The sequence below is a fragment of the Geotrypetes seraphini genome, chromosome 3, assembly GCF_902459505.1.
Source record: "Geotrypetes seraphini chromosome 3, aGeoSer1.1, whole genome shotgun sequence".
NCBI lineage: Eukaryota > Metazoa > Chordata > Amphibia > Gymnophiona > Dermophiidae > Geotrypetes > Geotrypetes seraphini.
Genome location: NC_047086.1, coordinates 396,106,322 through 396,128,125, shown reverse-complemented (window position 1 = coordinate 396,128,125; position 21,804 = coordinate 396,106,322). Strand labels below are relative to the sequence as shown.

The window sequence follows — 21,804 nt, the reverse complement described above, 5'->3', positions numbered from 1 at the left end:
GTTGCACCCATTGGAAAAGTTCCCACTGCCGCAGCCGCTGTCCTTTCTGTCTGTGTCTGTCTCTGTCCCTGGCCCCCTTTGCCTGTCTGTCTTTCTGTGTATCTCCCTGACCCTGTGTCTTTCTTCTTTTCTTTCTGTCTCCCTTCCTCCCTCTGTCTGTCTGTTCAAAGCAGCATTCCATCCCCCTCCATTTCCCTCCCCCCACACCAGTTCCCTGTGCACCTGCCCCTGTGTCTTTCTTATTTTCTTTGTGTTTCCCTTCCTCTCTCTGTCTGTCTGTCCAAAACAGCATTCCCTTCCCCTCCATTTCCCTCCCCCCCACACCAGTTCCCTGTGCAACAGCATTAGCGTTTCCTCTACCCCCCCCCCTTTTCCCTTCCCGCGGTCCGGACTATAAAGGTGGTGATTCTAGCAGCACTTGCATCAGTCTCCACACGCTGCTTCGGGCCCTTCTACTGCCCTGATTTACTCTGGCATGTCCCTGATGACATCATCATAGACGCGGCAGAGCAAATCAGGGCAGTAGAAGGGCCCGAAGCAGCGTGTGGAGACTGATGCACACGCTGCTGGAATCGCCATTCGGGCCCGCGGAAAGAGAAGGGGGTGGGCGTCAAAGGAGGAACGGAGATCGGCAGCGGTGGCAGGAGGAATGGAGATCGTCGTCTGGCTGCGGTCCGGCTTGTGGAGGCGATAGGCTGGTGACGTATTAGCGCGCATGCGCACTCCTTCGGCCACAGACCTACAGCGCACAGAACACGCAAATAGGAGTGCGCATGCGCGGCTAGCTCTTTATTATATTAGATGTTCTTTCACATTTTTGTTTGTATTTTCATTACCATTCATTTTTGTCGCATCTTGCCACAATTGCATTATACAGACATTTATCATAATCACCAATCATTTTACTTCACCTGTCCATTTTTTTTTATTAATTCACATTCTCACGACATTCTTATTCACCCAGTATTCTTCACTATTAGCAAATTTAAGTTTCAAGTTTATTAGGATTTTATATACCGCCTATCAAGGTTATCTAAGCGGTTTTACAATCAGGTACTCAAGTATTTTCCCTCTCTGTCCCAGTGGGCTCACAATCTATCTAACGTACCTGGGGCTATGGAGGACTGACTGAGTTGCCCAGGGTCACAAGGAGAAGCGCGGGATTTGAACCCACAACCCCAGGGCGCTGAGGCTGTAGCTCCATCCACTGCGCCATACACTCCTCTTCAATTTTATCATGTATTCACACATAATATACGTGTTCCATAGGCAGCTCTTCATCCGAAACACAGCCAATGGATCCACATTCTCCGACTATGGCCGTTGTTCCTTTATGATTTATACCATTTGAATACATTTTGTATTTTAGCCTTTTTATTATATGTATCAATAAACTTTTAATTCGTTCTTTTACCAAGAACATTGACTCCACAGTTTTGGCTTTTGGATCTTGAATAGAGCCAGCAAGGAAGCGAGATGTCATGTGGGTAAGGATAAACAGGGAAAAGAACCGAGAAGGGCGGGATTCTAGAATATTTTTAGTAATAGTAATGTCATTCCAGTAAAGGACATGTTTTATTCCATTTATGAACTATATCACACACAGCTTATTATTCCGAGCAGTACATACACTATAATAATTCCCTTAGCGCGCATGCGCACTTCAAACTTGGTGGCTCCGTGCGTCCATAGCTCCGTGGCTGGCAGAGAAATTGTATTGTAAAGCAGACAAGTTGGTAAAGCGTGCGGTACGTGCGTGCATGTGCACGTTCGATTTGCTGTGAGTGGCGGTTTACTTTACCCAGCAGCGGTTATTCTGTGCTGGTTGCCATCTCCAACACAACGCGTGAAAAAAAAATTATAAAAGGTAAGTGGGAGAAGGGGCACAATAATTGACATCCCCCCTAACATCCCCAATATTCCCCCGACATCTCCACACACACACAGAGAAGGTCAGGGGGCCAAACAGACGGGACATTGACAGACTGACAGAAAAGGTGGCAGTGAAAGACAGGACAGGGGGCCAGGGAGAAAGATTGAAAGAAAAAAACCCAAAACCCAACAGACAAGGAGAGAGAGACACACACACAGAAAAAAAGACAGACAGAGGCCAAGGAGACAGACAGCAAAAAAAAGACAGAGGCCAAGGAGACAGAAAGCAAAAAAAGACAGACACACAAACGGAGGCCAAGGAGAGACACAGAAAGCAAGAAAGACAGACACACAGTGGCCACAGAGAGAGCGAGACAGAAAGAAAGACAGACACATCTATTCTAGCACCCTTTAATGTAACGGGCTTAAAGACTAGTAAGAACATAAGCACTGCCTTACTGGGACAGACTGAGGGTCCATCAAGCCCAGTATCCTGTTTCCAGTAGTAGTAAAACCAGGTCACAAGTACCTGGCAAGATCCCAAAGAGTAAAATAGATTTTTCAGAATAGCCCCCGGTAGCAGCCATGGCCATATACACCAAAATGTTTCAATAAAATCAGAAGTGGCTCTTAAAATAAAATACTTTTTTTAGCCCCTCAAAGAGTGAAGGGAAAAGTGCATGTTAAGTCCTTTCTCTCAACAGTGCTTAATTTTATTTTTTACTTGGTTTTTATATACCGCCTATCAAGGTTATCTAAATGGTTCACAATCAGGTGGTACTCAAGCATTTTCCCTATCTGTCCCAGTGGGCTCACAATATATCTAATGCACTGGGGCAATGGAGATTGAGTGACTTGCCCAGGATCACAAGGAGCAGTGCAGGGTTTGAAACCACAACTTTAGGGTGCTGAGGCTGAAGCTCTAACTACTAGGCCGCTCCTTCGCCCATTCCTTCAAAGCAGCCTATTCTTTCTTGAGAAGAGCTTTATTTTAAGCCAGATTCCTCTAAGATATTTAGACTTAAATAATTAAAACTAAATTCTTAAATTTTTCAGGTAACATGAAATGAATTACTACACTAAACAGGACAGTGATCGTAAGACTTCTGCTCCAGAAATACATTCTACTGTGGGAAAACTGACCAAATCAAGAAAGAGACATGGCCTAATATTCCAACATCAGACACTTTTACAAAGAGGTTACACCAGAGGGAGTTTGAAGAAGGAATACATGAGAAAAAGAGACAACAGTGTGCTCCTACGGATCACTTAACTGAGGTATGAACACCAGTGTTCTTCCCAGAAATTTTTTCCAGCCGGGTGGCATGAAAAAGTAGCCGGGTGGGGTGGGGCGGGGAAACTTTATTGTGAACTATTTTTATTAGTTAATTATTATTATTTTACAATGCTCAATATGACCTCCTTTTTTTAAGGTTTGACACTTGTGCCACAATATTTTACTAAATTTAAGAAGTATCCAACTCTAGAAGTGAATAATTAGATATGTGCCCTCTTTCAAATGGTATAGAGGTTTAAAAAAGGGAAATGCGTTAATGAAGTCATTAGGTTCAATCTAGCCATTTATTTCTGCATGAATTTAAACAACTAAAAAAAAAAGATAAAGATAACTCATCCAGTCATAAAAGAAATGGCTCTACATCACCTCTAATAATGTTTTGATCATTAGGTTCCTTCCTGAGGTTTCACTGAGGATATGAAATAGATGCAATCCCCACTTCCAGACCTCTTCCACATAATTTATGGAGAGGTGTTATTGAGCCTTGAAGGAGATCTGTGTGATTGCACTACAGCAAAATAAAAAAATAGCAGATAAAGATCAAAGTGAGAGCTAGGGCAAAACAGTTTAGGTAAAGATGCAGGTAATAATTAGCAATATATTAAAAATATTTTATTTTTTATTTGCTTATAATGTCATTTGAAAGCTGCTTGATGTTAATACAACTTTAATTTAATTCTTTAGAGTGTATGTGGGTGAGGTGGGGGTGGGACAATACCTATGTCAACAGTAAAGTTAGAATAGGGTCATTAAATCCAGTGGCGTACCTAGTAAATATGACAGCCAGTGCTGATCATTTTTTTAATAACCCCCTCCGCTATATAAAAAAAGATATTTTTAGTAATAATCCATGAGCCACACAACAAGGGTGCACCTAGGAAAAGGCAGCATCTTAAACACTGCAGTGAGCCCTAGACACCAACACACGCATTGTAAAACTAAATAAGTCAGATCCTGTACAGCAATGCTAACAGAAAGCCATGTCCTTTTCATACACATAGACAGATACACCCTCACCCAATATGGAATAATCACAAACTAAAAATAGAAATATGTAGACAAAAGTTAAACTGAACCAAGAAACCAGACTCTGCATACAATGCAACACCACAGAAACAGTGACACCTCCCCTAATACTGTGCAAAATATAAAGACAGTAGGTATAAATTTGAAAAAAACTGCTACATAACAATCACCACTTTACAAATTAACAAATAATGAGAAATAAGAAAATACCATTTTATTGGACTAATCCATTTTTCAATTAGCTTTCAGAGGCCAAATCTTTCTTTAAGACAATTCAGTATACTGCTGTTATGGTATCCTGTCCTGACCCGAGGAAAGGGGTTTAGTCCCCAAAAAATTGCCTGATTTCCATTTCCCATTTATAAACTTTAATCAATACATTTACAATACTACTTGATTCTATGTAAAGCAATTTAAAAAATTGTTCTACCTTGTTGTCGTTTCTGCTTTAATCATCTTCTCTTCTTTCTATTCAGCATTTGTCCTTGCTCCCTTTCATGTAACATCTGTCCTTTCGCTTTGCCCCTTCCACCCAGCCTCTGCCCTCTCTCTCTACCTCTTCCATTTACTGTCCACCCTCTCTCTGCCCCTTGCATCCACTGTCCACCCTCTCTGCCCTTTCCATCCAGTGTCCGTCTTCTCTCTGTTCCATAGGGCATCTTCCCTCTTTCCATGTCCCTTCTATAAACTGTATATCCTATGCCATTTCTCTCCTTTGTACATGATTCATTTCAGTTTCACCCCCTCTCCATTTTTTTGTCTCCACCCCCTCCCCTAAGCTCTGGCATCTCTCTCTTCTCCTTTCCTTCCTTCCTTCCCACTCCACCCCATGCCCTGGCATCTCTCTCCTCTCCTTCCATCTCCCCCTCCAACTCCATTATCTGCCATCTTTTTCTCCTTCCTTTCTCTCCTTCCTTTCATCTGGTCTGGCATCTGTCTCCTCCCCCTCCCCCCATATGCCCTGACATCACCCCCCCCCTTCCATGGTCTGGTAGCTCCTTTCCTTTCCCTCCCTCCCTCTCATGGTCTTGGCATCTCTTTCCTCTTCTCTCCCTTCCCTGGTCTTCCTTCTCCCCTCTCTATCCCCAATTGGGTGCAGCAGCCCACTTGAAGAGAAAGAGCACAGTTCCACAGACGGTAAAGCTTCCCTGCAAAGTCAGAGGTATCCTGAGTCCCCCTGCTTGCTTACATAAAATATAGCCACTTGATTGCCTGTCTGAATGAAAATGTTTCTTTTGGAAATCCAAGGACGGAAGGCCTGAAGAGCATAATAAATTGCTCAGAGTTCTAAGTGATTGATATGCAGGGGCTTTTCGTTTGTTGACCACAGACCCTGGAAGCATCGGTTGTTATGGTAAATAGTAGAGGTGGAAGTTGGAACGTACATCCTTTTTGCAGGAAGGTGTAATGAATCCACCACAGGAGAGAATCTTTGAACTTTGAAGGCAGAGAAACAGAAGCGTCAATTCCAGCGTAGCTTCAGGTGCCACTGTAGTGGACACGTGTGGAATTTGGCATGTGGCACCAGTAAAAGTGATGCTGCCATGTGGCCTAAAAGGCGTAGTATAGTTCAAGCTGGTAGGGAAGAAGATTGCCTTACTTGGTCTGCTAGCGTGATTATGGCCTGATGTCTTTCTTGAGGAAGAAAGGCTCTTGCAGATATTGTGTTTAAAAGTACTCCAATGAATGTGAGGGAATGAACTAGAGTTAGCTTGGACATCTCAAAATTGATAATGAAACCCAGTGTTTGCAAGGTGTGCACTGTGGTTTGAATGGTGAGTAGCAGACGGTCTTTGGAATGAGCTACCAATAGCCAATCATCTAGGTAAGGGAACACTATATGGTGTTGTTTGCGCAAATGCACCGCTACATAGCTGGGCACTTTGTGAACACCCGTGGTGCTGACAATAGGCCAAAAGGCAGGACTATGTACTGGAAATGCATGTTGAGAAACTTGAAGCCCACAGTATTTAGGCGGTTTTTAAGACCATGTCTACTCTACGTCGATTTTTTTCTCTCTCTCTTTCTCCGAGAGGCTTTCTTCACTCTCTCTTTTCTCTTCTTTTTTTTTAATTTTCTTAAATTAAATTAATGGAACGAGCTAATGCCCTAATGGCCTTTTGGCTTTCTTTTTTTTTTCTGAGGAGATAGAGGGGAGAGCTACGACTGTACTGGAGTAGTTGAAGAAAAAACGGACCGGACAAGAGGAGGGGCTCCAGGTCTAGGGCATCCTGCAAATGCTTAGTAAGCTAAAAGCTTACTATAGCTAAGGGAGAGCACCGACATATAGGCTCAGTCAAAGTGTGCCTGCATATCCCCTGCTTATCTCCGGAGAATCATTCTTAGAGAGGACTGGGCACAACCACTGCAAGCACAGCTGTGGACTGGTGCATTCACTGATAGCATCATCCCTACCCATAGTGATGGCAGTAGAGAAGGAAAGAATAGCCATGTTTCCATGAAACCAGGTGATCTCAGACCTCCCTGTAAACACAAGAACTACAAAGCACTAAAGCAAATGACTGCAGGGTGGAAGAGTGAACCAAAGAACATAGACCAACAGTGCTGAGAAGTAACAAGCACCTGAACATGTTTCACTGCAAAACAAAGTACCCCATTATGAAGCTACACAATCCTTTTACCTTCACAGGATTGTACCCAAGGTCAATGGCTTTGTGGATTCCTTCCATCACTTTATGAAATCCTGAAATACAAAGAATAGTTTGTCAGCTTTTATTTAACTGCCACTTCATCCACACCTGATGCCAAAAGTTTACAGCTAGAACAATTTGGAAACAAATTTTTTACCTATGCAAGGGCAGAAGGAAAAATTAGTTTCTTATTTTGCAATTTTATTACCATTAGTCCTGACAGATCAATCCAGAAACCTGTGGGTTTTGCCCACCAGCAAGTGCAGCAGTCTCACTTACAGTATTTTCAATGAACAGTAGATATAGAATTTGCTGGGGCATATACAGTATATAGGGTGAAGAAAGAAGGTAAATATTGCATACTCAGTTAAAAGATAGCATGAAAAGCACAATTACTTACCATAACAGATGTTATCCGGAGACAGCAGGCAGATATTCTCACAAATGGGTGACGTTATCCACGGAGCCCAGTACAGACAGTGCAAAAGTGTACTGTCACTTTAAGCTTTAGAAAGCGTTGAGACTGCCCACACCAGGCATGCATAAGTACCCTCCCGCCCGACGCCAGCTCGCAAAGTTGTCAGTTCTATGACCAAGTGAAGAAGCCAACTAGGGGAGGTAGGCGGGATGTGAGAATATCTGCCTGCTGTCCTTCGATAACACCTGTAAAGCACAGTTATTTACCGTATCGGGTGTAATCCGGGGATAGCAGGCAGATATTCTCACATGTGAGTGACGTCATCCACAGAGCCCAGTACAGACTGTATGAAAAGTGAACTGTCACTAAGTTTTAAGAAACTTTGCAACTGCCTGCACCATGCATGCACGAGTGCCTTCCCGCCTGACATAGGCTCGTGGTTCCTCAGTTCCGTAAGCAGCTAAGAAGTCAACCAGGGGAGGTGGGAGGGATGTGAGAATATCTGCATGCTGTCCCCGGATAACACCCATTATGGTAAGTAACTGTGCTTTATCCCAGGACAAGCAGGCAGCCTATTCTCACGTGGGACTCTCTAGCTGAACATAATGGGAGAGTTGGCCATTAAGAAGAAAATTAATTCTATAATACTGCTTGGCCAAAATGATCATCTCATCTGGACAATGGATTGAGGACCAAGTAGCTAGCTGCTTTGCAAATTTCATCAATGGGAGTAGAAAGCTACTGGATACTGCCATAGCTCAGACTTTGTGTGCTTTAACATGTCCCAAGCTGAAGCCCAGCCTGAGCATAGCAGAAAAAAATACAGGCTGCTAGTCATGTGGAAATAGTTCTTTTGGTTACAGGCTTGCCCAATCTGTTAGAAGGTGTCAGGTCAAAAGCACGCCAGGACAAAGGCGCGCACAGACAATTGAGCGCAGCGTGGAGACGCGCGCTGAAGAAAATTACTGTTTTTAGGGGCTCCGACAGGGGGGTAACCCCCCCCACTTTACTTAATAGAGATCGCGCTGTGTTGTGGGGGCATTGTGGAGGGTGTGGGGGGTTGTAACCCCCCCTCATTTTACTGAAAACTTCACTTTTTCCCTGTTTTTAGGGAAAAAGTTAAGTTTACAGTAAAATGTGGAGGTTACAACCCCCCAAACCACCCACAACACTGGCGCGATCTCTATTAAGTAAACTGGGGGGCTCCCCAACAAAACCCCCTGTCGGAGCCCCTAAAAACTGTAATTTTCTTCAGCGCACGCCTCCGTCTTGCGCTCAGTTGTTGGCGCGCGCCTTTGTCTTTCGCCGACTTGTCTATGAACCCTGTTAGAATCAAAGGAGATGAACAGTTGAGGCAAGGTTCTCTGTGGCTTAGTTCGTTGTATGTAGTAAGCTAAGGCACATTTACAGTCCAAGGTGTGAAGAGCTGTTTCTCCAGGATGAGCATGAGGCTTTGGGAAGAAAACTGGTAGCACAATGGATTGATTGAGATGAAATTCTGTGACCACTTTCAGGAGGAATTTAGGATGGGTGCAGAGAACCACCTTATCATGACAGAATACTGTGAATGGTGGGTCCAATGCTTGGAGTTCACTCACTCTACAGGCAGATGTGAGAGAGATCAAGAAGACCACTTTCCAAGTGAGAAACTCGAGTAAAAGCCATTGGTTCAAATGGTGGTTTCATCAGAGTGGCTAGGACTATATTAAGATCCCATACAACTGGAGGCGGCTTGAGTGGAAGTTTGGAATTGAAAAGTCCCTTCATAAGCCTGGAAACAAGAGGATGAGAGGCCAGAGATTTATTGTTGACAGGAACATGGAAAGCACTAATAGCAGTAGTTTTTAGTTCAAAATTTGAAAGATGGAGAAGATAATCCAATACTGATGATAGAGATGAAGATGGAGCATCTTGGTAGTGAAGCGTACACCATGTATTATGCGAAGAGACTAAGGAGCGGAGTAAGATGGCGGACTGAATCTCTGACAGCGTTTTGTTTACCGAGGAGAGGTGCTGCAGTAACTTTTTCCACTGTGTTTTGAATATGCCCCATACAAAATGTAAGGGGAGTGTGAAGGCATTACCGCTGCCTGCCCAAGCTTTTACCCCAATGCAGCAAACCTTGGACAAATTCACCGTTTAGAGTCCCACCTCAAGATACCAGAAAGTAGTGCCCTGCACTGAATGACACCTAAGAAGCAATGTCGTTCCTGGGCAAGAAACTTCACTATCTCCTCCAGGAGGCATACCTCCACTGTATTAATTTGAGATGGAAACAGAGAAACATGATGGTTGATAAAGGCCAAATGGCCCATCTAGTCTGCCCATCTGCAGTAGCCATTATCTCTTTCTCTCTCAGACATCCCACATGCCTATCCCAGGCCCTCTTGAATTCAGACACAGTCTCTGTCTCCACTACCTCTTCCGGGAGACTGTTCCACGCATCTACCACCCTTTCCGTAAAAAAGTATTTTCTTAGATTACTCCGGAGCCTTTCACCTCAACTTCATCCTATGCCCTCTCATTGCAGAGTTTCCTTTCAAACGAAAGAGGCTCGATTCATGCGCATTTACATTATATGGAGCTGGTGGTTTCCCGATGGTGCTAACTGCAGGAGAGGAAACCTCAGGTAGTGGAGTGAGACCCAATGTATCAAACACCGAGCGAAGAATCAAAGGATCCTTTTTAGATCTCCTTAGCCCTGAGGGGGTGACTCTGGATACTATCTGGAGTGTCATTCAGAAGCTAGATGGGACGCTAATAATATCCACCCAGGAAACATCCCTAATTGTGAGTAAAGTCGATCTTCTCTCCCAGTTGCTGGAAAGTTTAAAACAAGAAGATGTTTCAGACATTGACCTAACAAAAATAGAAATTGCAGAACTTAAGGGTATTGTAACAACTACAATTAAGGAGAATATGATTCTGTACCAAAAAGTTGAAAATTTTAAAAGAAGACTTAATCTTCAGGTTCTGAACTTCCCTAAACTGTGGGAGTATCTCTTTTGGACCTATTTAAAAATATCTTATAGAAGTATTGAAATTTTCCTCTACTTCAATTCCACCTTTAAATAAGATATATGGTACTTCTTGCCAGTTTCTTGTAAACCCCAAGGCTGAAGAGGTCCAGGCTCAGAGAGAGAGAGGCCATTTTTCAGGATATATCATCTATTTTGGAGGATTCACTGAAGTATCTGTTCAAGCAATACTTTTGCTTTTAAACAAGATCTTAATGCAGTAATGAGACTGTGTTTTCAAAATTCTCATGTTCTATTTTGTAGTCAAAAAGTTTGGATTTGTCCGGATGTTACTAAATCTACACAAGACAGAAGGAAGAAATTCCTGGCACTGAAAGAGAAAACTTGGTCTTTAGGAGCATCATATTTACTGGCATATCCATGTAATAAGATACCTGGGTGTAAAATATATTTTCTTTGATTCGGAGCATTTGAGGGCCTTTGTTGATATTAAGAAAATTTCCAGTGGTATTAATCCAACTAAAAATGTATCACTGATACAATTTCAGTTTAATGCCTTTTCTTCTAATTGTATTTTTTTTTTTCTTTTTTGATCTTCTTTTAGTTTTCTGTCCACCGCCTCTTAATTTTGCCTTTATATGGTAGTCTAAGGAAGAGTAAAGTTTTTTCTTGACTGTTCTCTTAAATTATATGCTCTCAGTTTTTCCTGAACAAGTTGTAAGAGCTTGTATAATTTTCAAAACATATAAATAAAGAATTTGTTTAAATCTTTATTGATTTTCCAAAGTTAAGAAAAATGCGGTTCAGAATATACACAAACATCATCAATTATATATGCATTTATAATCAATCAATATCCCTACAACAAAACCCCCCCACCCAACCAAATACCTCACAAGAGAATAAAACCATGAAATAAATGTCCCCCTCCCACCCTCCCCCTGGGTGAGTGTGCAATATATCAATAGATTCAAGGGAAAAAACAATTACAACGCATCCATAAAAGATATGAAAGGGCCCCAGATTAACTTAAATCTCTTAGTATGGCCCATTATATCTGCGTTCATTTTTTCATATCTATAAATTAAACATAAATTTGCCCACCAAAAATTAAAATTAAGACGATCCCATTTCTTTCAATTGCGCGTAACCATTTGTATGAAGAATTAAAAAAAATAAAAAAAGAGTACACCACATATTGAAGCGTGTTCATGTCTGTTGACAGCATGGCTGAGTAGGTTTTCTGAAGTAACTATAATGGTTTGTGCAGCATCAGAGAGATTGGGATCTGCTGAAATCAGGCTGAGAGGTACCAAGCTATGAGGTGTAGCGATTTCAGATTGGGATGTAAAAAGAGATCCTTGACTCTGAATGAGCAGAGCTGTAAAGATTTTCAAGGGGATTGGATCCTTGGTAGTCAGCTGAAGTAGAAAGGAGTACCAAGGTTGTCTGGGATTGGAGGAAATATGTATATGAACTTGTCCGTCCAATCCAGAAGAAAAGCATCTGCTTCCAGACGCTGCAGAGAATACTGCATGGAACAGTATTGAGGCAATTTGTGATTGTGGGGAGCGGCAAACAGATCTATCTGAAGAATTCCCCATAGTGAAAAAAATGTGGCGCAAGACTTTGGAGTTGAGAGTCCACTCGTGTGGGCGAATAAATCTGCTGAGTTTGTCAGCTACACTGTTCCGAGACCCTTGTACATACACTGCTTTGAGAAATATGTTGCGACTAATTGCCCAGTTCCAAATGTACTTGGCTTCTTGACGCAGAGGGAGAGAGCCCGTTTCCCCTTGCTTGTTGATGTAATACATCACTACTTGATTGTGCAAACCAGGAGGACTTGATTGGAAAGGCTGCTCTGAAAAGTTTGAAAAACATATCGAATTGTTATGAGTTCTACCATAATAGGTTTTTTTCTTGAACAGACCAACGGATGGTCCACCAGAGGGGAACTGCACATGGCTCATCAGAGAGCATGTTGATGCCTCAAAGATGGTAGCTGCTGACTTGCAAGATGAGGGGCTTAGCACAGAACCCACAAAAACTCCCATCAAGCCTGATGGCTGGTACAGAAACGTCAGCCCGCAGGGAGGCTGTGCCAAGAGACATAATTACACATGCTGAAGGTCCCCGACGCTACTCTCCAGTTTCCACACCAGGAGTAGCAGTCGACTGTTACAGCAGGAGGGGGTCAAAGGAGCAAACAAGCAAAGTAAAAGCAGCTACTCACACTTGAAGACTTACAAACAGATGTTAGCAGAGGCAGAGCAATCCAAGGAAATTCAATCCCAACTACCAAATAGCACTACTGGCTCTTTTAAAGTGGCCTCAGATGGTTTTAGGTTCTCTTTCCAATAGGCAAGAGATTGTTTTAAAGCTGTCAAGCTCAGCAGCAGTAGGGAGAAGGGAGGAACCATATCCCAGAGCTCACCAAGAACTCTCAAATCTCAACTGAACCTGTGGTATAGGCCAGGGGTCAGTATCAATCAAGAGCTGAACAGGTTATACTCATTCACTTGACAAAGAAAATACTAAAAGTAAGTTTATAAAGATCTGGGGACCAATGGAAAAATATTGTAACGAGTAGACATCATTTTTTTAAGGGAGATTATATTTACACATTGGGGAGTGGGGGGGCGATATAATTTTTATTTGAAAGTTTGTTTTACTTACTTTAAGAAGGGTGGGAGGGAGGGAATTTCTATTTTTGTTTATGAGGATTTGATTAAGAATTTTAAGTGCTGTATTGAAATTATAATGGATATATTTATGTACACTTATTGTCTGTTTTAAAATGACTCAAGAAATTTAGTTACTTTAAGAAGGGTTGGGGGTGGGGATGTATATTTTTGTTCTAGATGATATGATTAAGAATTTCAAGTGTTATATTGAAAGTTTAATGGATATTTAAGATTTAAAATGAATAAAGAATTTAAAACATAAAAGTGAGGCTGCAGCACAGGATCTAATATGGCAGGGCTCTGGCATTCTCTCTATCTCTACCTGTGGGAGATGAGCATAACCCACAAGTCTCTGGATTGATCTGCGGGATGACATGGAAGTTTAGTTACCTAGTCTGAGAGAACAAAACTGCTATTCTGAGCCCTCTTGGATATATCTATTGTCACAGAATTGTCACAGAGAAATCAAGCAGAAGAGTAGGACTAATGTAAATTGTGTGGAAACTTTCCTGATTCAGTATGAAAAGACTGGGTGCCCACAACCAAAAGGAAAGGAAGGAGAGGATATAAAAATAGGAAAAAAACCTTAAGTAGTTGTGAATGAAGATCCAATGATGCCAAAAGTTCAAAGGAAGCAAGTTCTAACTGAGCTGGAAAGTTAGAGCAGCATAAAGAGAAAAAGTAGATTATTAGCATCAATAGTAGCATACAATACATAGATAATTTTCAGTTAGGGAATCTGTTCTGGCATGCACAGGGCCTGAAGCAGAAAGCTACCATAAGCTCAGGCACATGGTTACCACAGAATATATTTTACTCTTGGTGGAACTCTGTGTGACAGCGCAATGCAGAATTTCCGCAGAATTGCAGTCATGCAGAATTTCCTGTTCCAACACAGAGTCTTGGCAGTATCATTTTCATCGGGTCACGGTATTGGCAGCAATTCACACACGAAGCCTACTGCTAGCCCAGAAATCTCTCTGCAGCAGAGGGGAGGCTTCTGGATTAGCAGAAGGCAGCATGTGATATTAGCTGCCGATATTGTGACCTGAAGTCTTACTAGAGAGTACAGGAGAGGGGTGAGAGGCAGGAAAGTTACCGGAACAGGGAGGAAGAGAGGGGCGAGAGGCTGGAAACTTGCCAGCCCAGGGAGAGGGAGAGGGGTGAGGCAGTTATGTTGCTGGTAGAGGGGGAGGAGAGGGAGACACATTGTGAGGGGAGAGGGTGAAATGTTGCACATGGAAGGGAGAGATGGTGCATGGAGGGGGAAAGAGGTTTGACCCAGGCACAAGGCAGGGGGAGAGAGAGATGGTGGACAATGGGAAAGAAACAGAAATCTTGGACATGGCAGTGGGAGAGAATGCTCAATTGGGGGGAGGGGGGGGAGACATAAGGGAGAAAGAGAGACGTATTGAACATGGGGGTAGATGAGAGGGTGGTACATAAGTGGTGGAAGGGGAGAAGGAGGGAGATATTGGATCCAGGAGCAGAATGGAGTTATGGAGAGATATCTGGCAATGGAAGTGAAGAGAGAGAGTGGGAGAAATGCTGGACCATGAAGGAGAGTGCAAGAAGAGAGAGAGATAAAAGAGAGAAATGCCAGGCTACGAGGGTGGGGAAGGAAAGAAAAGGGAGAAGATGCTGGGCTATAAGGGTGGAGGAAGGAAGGCAGACACTGAGAATAGTAGAACCCTGAGGGGGAGGAAAGGATGACAAGGAAACAGATGAGAGCGAGGATAGATATTAGAGGGTAGAAATATGGCAAATGGGGTATGTTGAAGATGAAAGGGAATAGAGGTTTGAGGAAGGAATGAGATGGGGAATGGGAGAGAAGATGGAAATTTGATAGGTAGCTGAAAAGTGTAAAAGAGGAGAAGACGGGTAAGAAACAGGCAGAAAAGCTAAAAAGGAATGATTAATATCAGAGGTAGGTGTACTAAGGGAACATTTTATTTTAAATGTTTTAAATGGATAATAATTAGCAAAAATATTTACATTACTTGCAAAATTCTGCCAGGAGTTATATTGAAAGATTAGGTTCTTACCTTTGCTAATCTTCTTTCTTGTAAATCCACACTTTATTCCGGGACCAGTGGGTTATTTCCATCTACCCACCAGGACTTTGTAGGAAGCCTCAAAATCAGACTTAAAACTCTCCCCCTCATATCTTATCACTGTGTTAGTGTCTCAGTTCCTCAGTCAGTCTAAAAGCAGCCAGAAACATCTGTAGAGGACAAAAACGAGAGAGAGGGGAATGGGAAAACTCCCCAAGTAAATCAATTCTGCTCATATCAACAAATGCAAACAGCAACAATTAAACACGAAATAACAGGTTATGAAACATGAAGGACAAATCAATGCTATAGGGAGAGACAGCCTGCAGTCAGAAGAGGGTGCTGGAACAGGGACCTCCCCCAAACTAAGTGCTAAAACCCTTATAAACCCTTATAACTCTTATAAAGACTGATCAGAAAACAGAGATCCAGTTTACCAGTACTTGTAAAGGCAGACGATCGGCGAATCAGCAAGGAATAGGGTGGGTTCCTGGAATAAAGTGTGGATTTACAAGAAAGAAAGAAGATTAGCAAAGGTAAGAACCTAATCTTTCGTTCTTGTATAATCTCACTTTAATCCAGTGGGATAGAACAAAGCAATCCAGAAAATTCAGGGTGGGACTGATGAGCCGCTGCCTAAACAGAGGCACCAAAAGCAGCATCCTGCTTGGCCGCCACAGCAATCCTGTAAAACTTGGTGAACGTATGCAAGGAAGACCAGGTAGCGGCCCTGTAAATCTCATCCAGAGAAACAGCCGATGACTCTGCCCAAGAGAACAACACACCTCTGATTGAATGAGCCCTCACCACTAGGAGGGATTCTTCCTAGCTACCATGGAAGCCGCAGAAATTGCCATACTGATCCACCTGGAAATGGTGGCCTTAGAAGCTAGCCTACCTTTGCGGGCCAGACCCACCAGAACAAACAGATGGTCAGAGAGGCAAACAAAAATAGCCTGTGAAAACCACAGAGAATCTTTAAAAATGGCAATTTTAGGATTTTAGGGAGGGGGGGCATAGAGCATGCAGGGGAAAATCCCTTTTTAAAGACCACCCCAAAATCTCTGATTCAAGCTGTTAGCTTGTACTCACAGAAACATGTGCTGACAGGGAAAAACACTGAAGACAGAGCTGAACGGCTCACAGGGAGATCTTCTGTCTCAACTTTCTGGAAAGCTGAACTTTGAATTTTCTGACTGCCCCACTGGCCTGAGTTCCACGACCAGTCATCTCCTCCACCCTCAGACATGTCGAGCAGCACGCCTGGCGAAGGAATGCAGTCTGACTCCGATCCCGGGTGCACCTCCAAGGAACCACGCAGCCTGCACTCAACCCACTAGCAGCCGAACCTAGGGTGAGCTAGCTCTCAAGGGAATGGTCCCTATGCCCTGATCTGATGTGCAGGCTGTCCATAGGACTTACTGACAAGCAGGGAACCCTCCAGAAACAGACTTTCCCAAAAGTCTGTGATCTCCTGATTTGGAGCTGTCCCCTCAGGGAACCTCCGCAGCACGAGGGCGAAAACCGCAAATGCAAAGACTGAAATTACATGAAATAAAACATGAGCAGAAAAGACAAGCTCCTACAGCCTGGCTTGTAGGAAGAAAGATGGGACACTTACACAGTGATGAGGTATGAGGGGGAGGGTTTTAATTTTCTGAATTTGAGGCTTCCTACAAAGTCCTGGCGGGTAAATAGAAATAATCCACTGTTCTCAGAATAAATGGGATTGTACAAAAAATGCATACTGCTGGCCAAACAATGTAGTAACGAGGCTGAGCACAGGTTTAAAAATATGCACATAAATTGGATAAATGGTTTGATTTAGAAATGTTAACATTAAAACGCTCAGTAAGAAGACTGGAGCGAGCATGGTGTAAAGATCGACAAAGTGCTGTTGAAAAACAATTTAGCCGGGATTATAAAAAACTACTAAAGGAAAAACTGAAGAGAATATTATTTTGCCCAGATTGGATCAACTATGATAGACACAAAGTTATTGTTTAAATTGGATATGCTAGCTAATTATTTTAAAGTCGCAATACAAAAAGGAGGGGCGTGCCTTAGGTGGTGTATATCATATGGAGTAACAATCACCAACAAGTTCCACACATGGAATTAAATAATCTAACTTTTTAGATATTTAAATAGTGAAGGAGCGCCCTCAGTGTGGGGTTGTAAGCTCGAGTTGGCAATGACTAAAAGGGCCAGCCACACACCATCAGCTCCAAGTGTGCAATTTGTGCAATAGATTAATTAAGTGAAAAATATTCATGTCAAAAAAGTGACAAAGAAATAACTTCCATATGATATTCAAGACCCCATTAACATCAAACCCGCAGACCCAGCTGGATGTAAAACTGATAACGGCAAAATGCATTAATATTCATAGATGATTCGTGCATTCCATTCCTGTGTCCAACCAGCTCTATTGCCTTTATTTTCTTTGCCACAAGTTTAGAGAACCATTTCGGTTTCCTTTTTCTCTTGTTTTTATTATTTTCCTCACATCAAACTATGACAGACTGACCCTGTCTCATGTATCCTAGGATGCACCACTCATGCCTCATTTTATGAACTGGTGGTGGTGGGGAATCAGTGGAACCTGAAGGTCAGGTGAGTAGGGGGTGCCACTACTGCAGATAACAGGGAATGTTTGCTTTGTCAAGAGGAGAGAAGAGGGGTCATATTGGGCAGAGGGTGACCCAAACACCAGGTTTATTGGTTTGTTTTTTTAATTCGTGTAGAGGGTGTGAGGGTCAGGAGGGGTGCCAGACACCAGGATTTTTTTGTTGTTGTTTTATTTATTTTTAGCTACTACTGGCCATTAATAAACCCCATGGATTAAGAATTTGATTTAGGGAGGGCGGGTCAATGCAGATGCCAGAGACTGGGTCTTTTTTTAAGTTACCCTTCCTGTCAGCATGATCCAAGGAAGGGTAACATTTAGCAATAAGTTGTAGATTATTGTTGTGATTTTAATAGAAACATGATGGCAGATAAAGACTAAATGGCCCATCTAGTCTGACCCTCTGCAGTAGCCATTATCTCTTTCTCCCTCTAAGACAGGGATGTCAAAGTCCCTCCTCGAGGGCCGCAATCCAGTCCGGTTTTTAGGATTTCCCCAATGAATATGCAAGTTCAAGTTCAAGTTTATTTGTTCTTGATGAATCGCCTATTTGAATTGCTAGGTGATGTACAACAGAATAAAATATACAAATAAAATGTTAGTATTAACATGTAAAATAACTTTTGTTATGAGTTAAAACTTAACATACTAAACACGTACATTTAAAATAATTTTTTGGGTTAAAACTTACAAGAATTGTGAAGGTAAGAGGGGAAAAAGTTACAATGTTTGGATAGAAGAGAGGAAAAAATATAAAAGGGAAGAACAAAAAGGAGGGTAATGTTAGCTGCTTTATAAAAATTGATATTTAATATACTAGGAGTCATAAGCATCCTTAAAAAGAAATGTTTTTAACGTTTTTTTAAATCTTTTAGTTCTCTAATATATTGGGGTAAAAGATTCCATGAATGGGGGGCCATAACTGAGAACATATCGTGCCGTCTGATTCCTATAACTTTCAAATAGATCTCATGCCTATTCATTGGGGAAATCCTGAAAACTCGACTGGATTGTGGCCCTCGAGGAGGGAGATCCCACGTGCCTTCTTGAATTCAGACACAGCAGTAGTTTGCGCAGTCATGGTCTACAGCGTGCTGTGGTATTTTTGGATTGCTAGTTTTGAGGCAGAGCCAGCTCTACCATGAGGCTTTCTGTACTGGCCCCCCAATAAGAGGGCTCCTAGTTAAAAAGTCATTAAAAAGAGGCTTGGCATAGGTACTTTAAAAGACAAACAGGTGCCAATTTGACTTTGTAAAATACTAGTGTTAAGTGGCAGGTGCAGACATTTACACCAGTCCTACAGCAGGAGGAAGTGTCCACTGGCAAAGTACATGCCATCATTTCAAAGCATTTACTTTTCCACCAGTTGCATATTTTATAAGAGGCTGTTTATATGGATTATGTGAACACATTTGCTCATTACGTGATTAAAATATGCGTACTTTACTGCTTAAAAGTATGCACCGCCTTGTAAAATTATGCTCCAAATAACAAAAACATGATTACTCGCATCTTACAAGAAACAGCAAAGTGTTTAACTCTCGCTACAGGTTGCAAAAAGCAATTTTTGTATCATTTATACTCTAAGTTGATATTTAACATCTAAAATTTGGGGGAAGCAGGGTAATTTGTATTTAATCTTTGCTTAAATTACAATATGCCATTTATTGAACTTCTCTCTCATTCTTGCTTAAAGTACTTCATTTTACTACAAAAAATGACTCTTAAAATTAAGACAAAAGTTTATGATTCTGATAGTTTTCTACTGTATCAGGGGGTCTACCTTCTGCAAGCCCGTTATGGGATCCCTACCCATACACATCCTTCTCTGTAGTGTAGAGCCTCCTGGCTCATTAGTCTCTTTTTTCCAGTCTACCAGTTCCTTTTACTCTCCATCTCCCTTTACTCAGCCTCTTCTACTAATTATCCCTTTTACTGTCCATAACATTTTGTTCTCATACCTTTCTCAAACCTTCTCTTCCCTACTGTCCGAGGCTTTTTTTTTTTTTTCTACCTAGCAAAATCATTCAAGGAGGGGGGGAAAAACCTAGGGGTAAGAATATGGAGAATCCTTTACATAGGAATATAAGAATAGCCATACTAGGTTAAACCAATGGACTATCTATTAGAGAATGACACAGTGGATGTTACCTGTGGGTAACCCGCCAAAACGGTGGAGGGGGAAAAGGTGCTCATCGCAGGTACGGGGTCAAAGCCATCCACCGCCCCTTGGAGCGGTGAATGGCTTTGTCCCTGCAGTTAAGGGAGGGAACACATGTGGTCACCGATCGCGCGCGGCCCCCTCCCTTCTTCCTACCTACCCACCCAAATCTATCTCCCTCCCCCTTACCTTCATGGCGTGTTTTAAGGTTTCAGTCTTGTTGAAAGCCACCAGAACATACATGCAGTTGCACGTGTGTGGGCAGAAGCTTTTCCTCTGACGCAATTTCCGGTTGCGTCAGAGGAGAAGCTTCCACCCACACACGGACGCGACTGCATGAACACTCCAGCGGCTTTTAACAAGTCTGAAACCTTAAAACGCACCGCGAAGCTAAGGGGGAGGGAGGGAGATGCACGGACCGCGCGAGGGGTGCCAAAGGGCAGTGAGGTGCCGAGAGGGAAGGGTGGATGCTGCGGGGATGGGGTGGTGAAGGGGACGATGGTCCGGTGACAGGGCAGTGACGGGGATAGATTTTTTTTCCCCGTGTCATTCTCTACTATCTGTCTCAGTATCCTGTTTCCACAGAGGCCAATCCAGGTCACAAGTACCTGGCAAAAACACAAAGATTAAGCAAGATTCTAGAACTCCAAATAGCAGCCGCATTCCATGTGGAATCCTCAAAACATAGCAAAGCTCCATGATACTGATCCCAGGGCAAGCAGTTGCTATTGAGACAGACAGGGAGGAAGCCGACTATGGACTTTTCCTCCAGGTACCTTGTTCAACCCTTTTTTTTCTGACTACATTAACCGCTCTTACCATATCCTCTGGCAACACAATGCAGAGCTTAACTATTTCCTTCTATTGGTTTTAAAAGTATTTCCCTGTAACTTCATCGCGTGTCCCCTAGTTTCTATAATTTTTGATGGAGTAAAAAAAAAATATTGATTCAGTTATACCCATACTATACCACTCAAGATTTTGTAGACTTCAATCATATCTCCCCTCAGCCATCTCTTTATTGTCCCTGAATCTCTGCTTCTATATATTGCATGCAGTGAGAACCACCTAAAAAGGAGCTCCGGGGGCACTAGTTCCTGCTTATACACAGTATTTTCTGGCAATAAAGGTCTCAGAAATGCCACCATTTGTATGGGGTTACAACACCATCTGGTGGACATAAGAAAGATTAATTTCATTATCTGCCTTTTAGGATACCCTATCATATCTTACACTGTGGTCAAGGCCCCCACTTTTATATAGCAACTTCAGGGTAGATCCTGCAGCAAAATTAGAAAATTAATTAAACTTTATTTACTATATTCTCACTTAGATTGCAAGCACCAGGCTGACCACCAGGAAAGCCTGGTTCTAATCCTGCTGCTACTTACAGGACAGGAGGCAACATGGATTCACTAGAGGTAGGTCTTGTCAGACAAATCTGATCAATTTCTTTGACTAGGTGACCAGATAACTGGATAAGAGGGAGTGTGCTAGATGTGGTATATTTAGATTTTAGCAAAGCCTTTGACAGTGTTCCACACAGATGTATAATAAATAAATTGAGTGTCCTCAGGATGGTTCCCAAAGTGATGGGCTGGGTCAGGAACTGGTTGAGTGGAAGGCGACAGAGGGTAGTGGTCAATGGAAATCACTCTGAGGAAAGGGATGTTACCAGTGGTGTGTGTCAAGGTTCTGTTCTTGGGCCTGTTCTTTTTAACGTTTTTATAAACGATATTGCTGCAGGGCTGTCGGGTAAGATTTGCCTCTTTGCGGATGATACCACAATCTGTAATAGAATAGACACGCCGGATGGTGTGAATAACATGAAGAAAGACCTGGCAAAATTTGAAGAATGGTCTGAAATTTGGCAGCTAAAATTTAATGCTAAGAAATGCAAAGTAATGCATTTGGGCTGCAAAAAACCAAGGGAATGGTACAGTTTAGGGGGTGAAGAGCTTATGTGCACGATAGAAGAGCGAGACTTGGGTGTGATTGTATGTGATGATCTTAAGGCCAAATAGGTTGAAA

At 42.5% G+C, this 21,804-nt stretch overlaps 1 protein-coding gene across 3 annotated transcripts in view; it reads right to left on the bottom strand.

Moving 5' to 3' along the window:
* MOCS1 (molybdenum cofactor synthesis 1) overlaps positions 1-21,804 on the bottom strand; it is a 98,241-nt gene that overhangs the window by 37,678 nt on the left and 38,759 nt on the right. For all 3 annotated transcript variants that reach the window (XM_033936605.1, XM_033936606.1, XM_033936607.1), the window contains one exon: positions 6,838-6,899. In XM_033936605.1, coding sequence (XP_033792496.1) covers positions 6,838-6,899 — 62 coding nt within the window. The remainder of the gene's footprint in view (positions 1-6,837; positions 6,900-21,804) is intronic.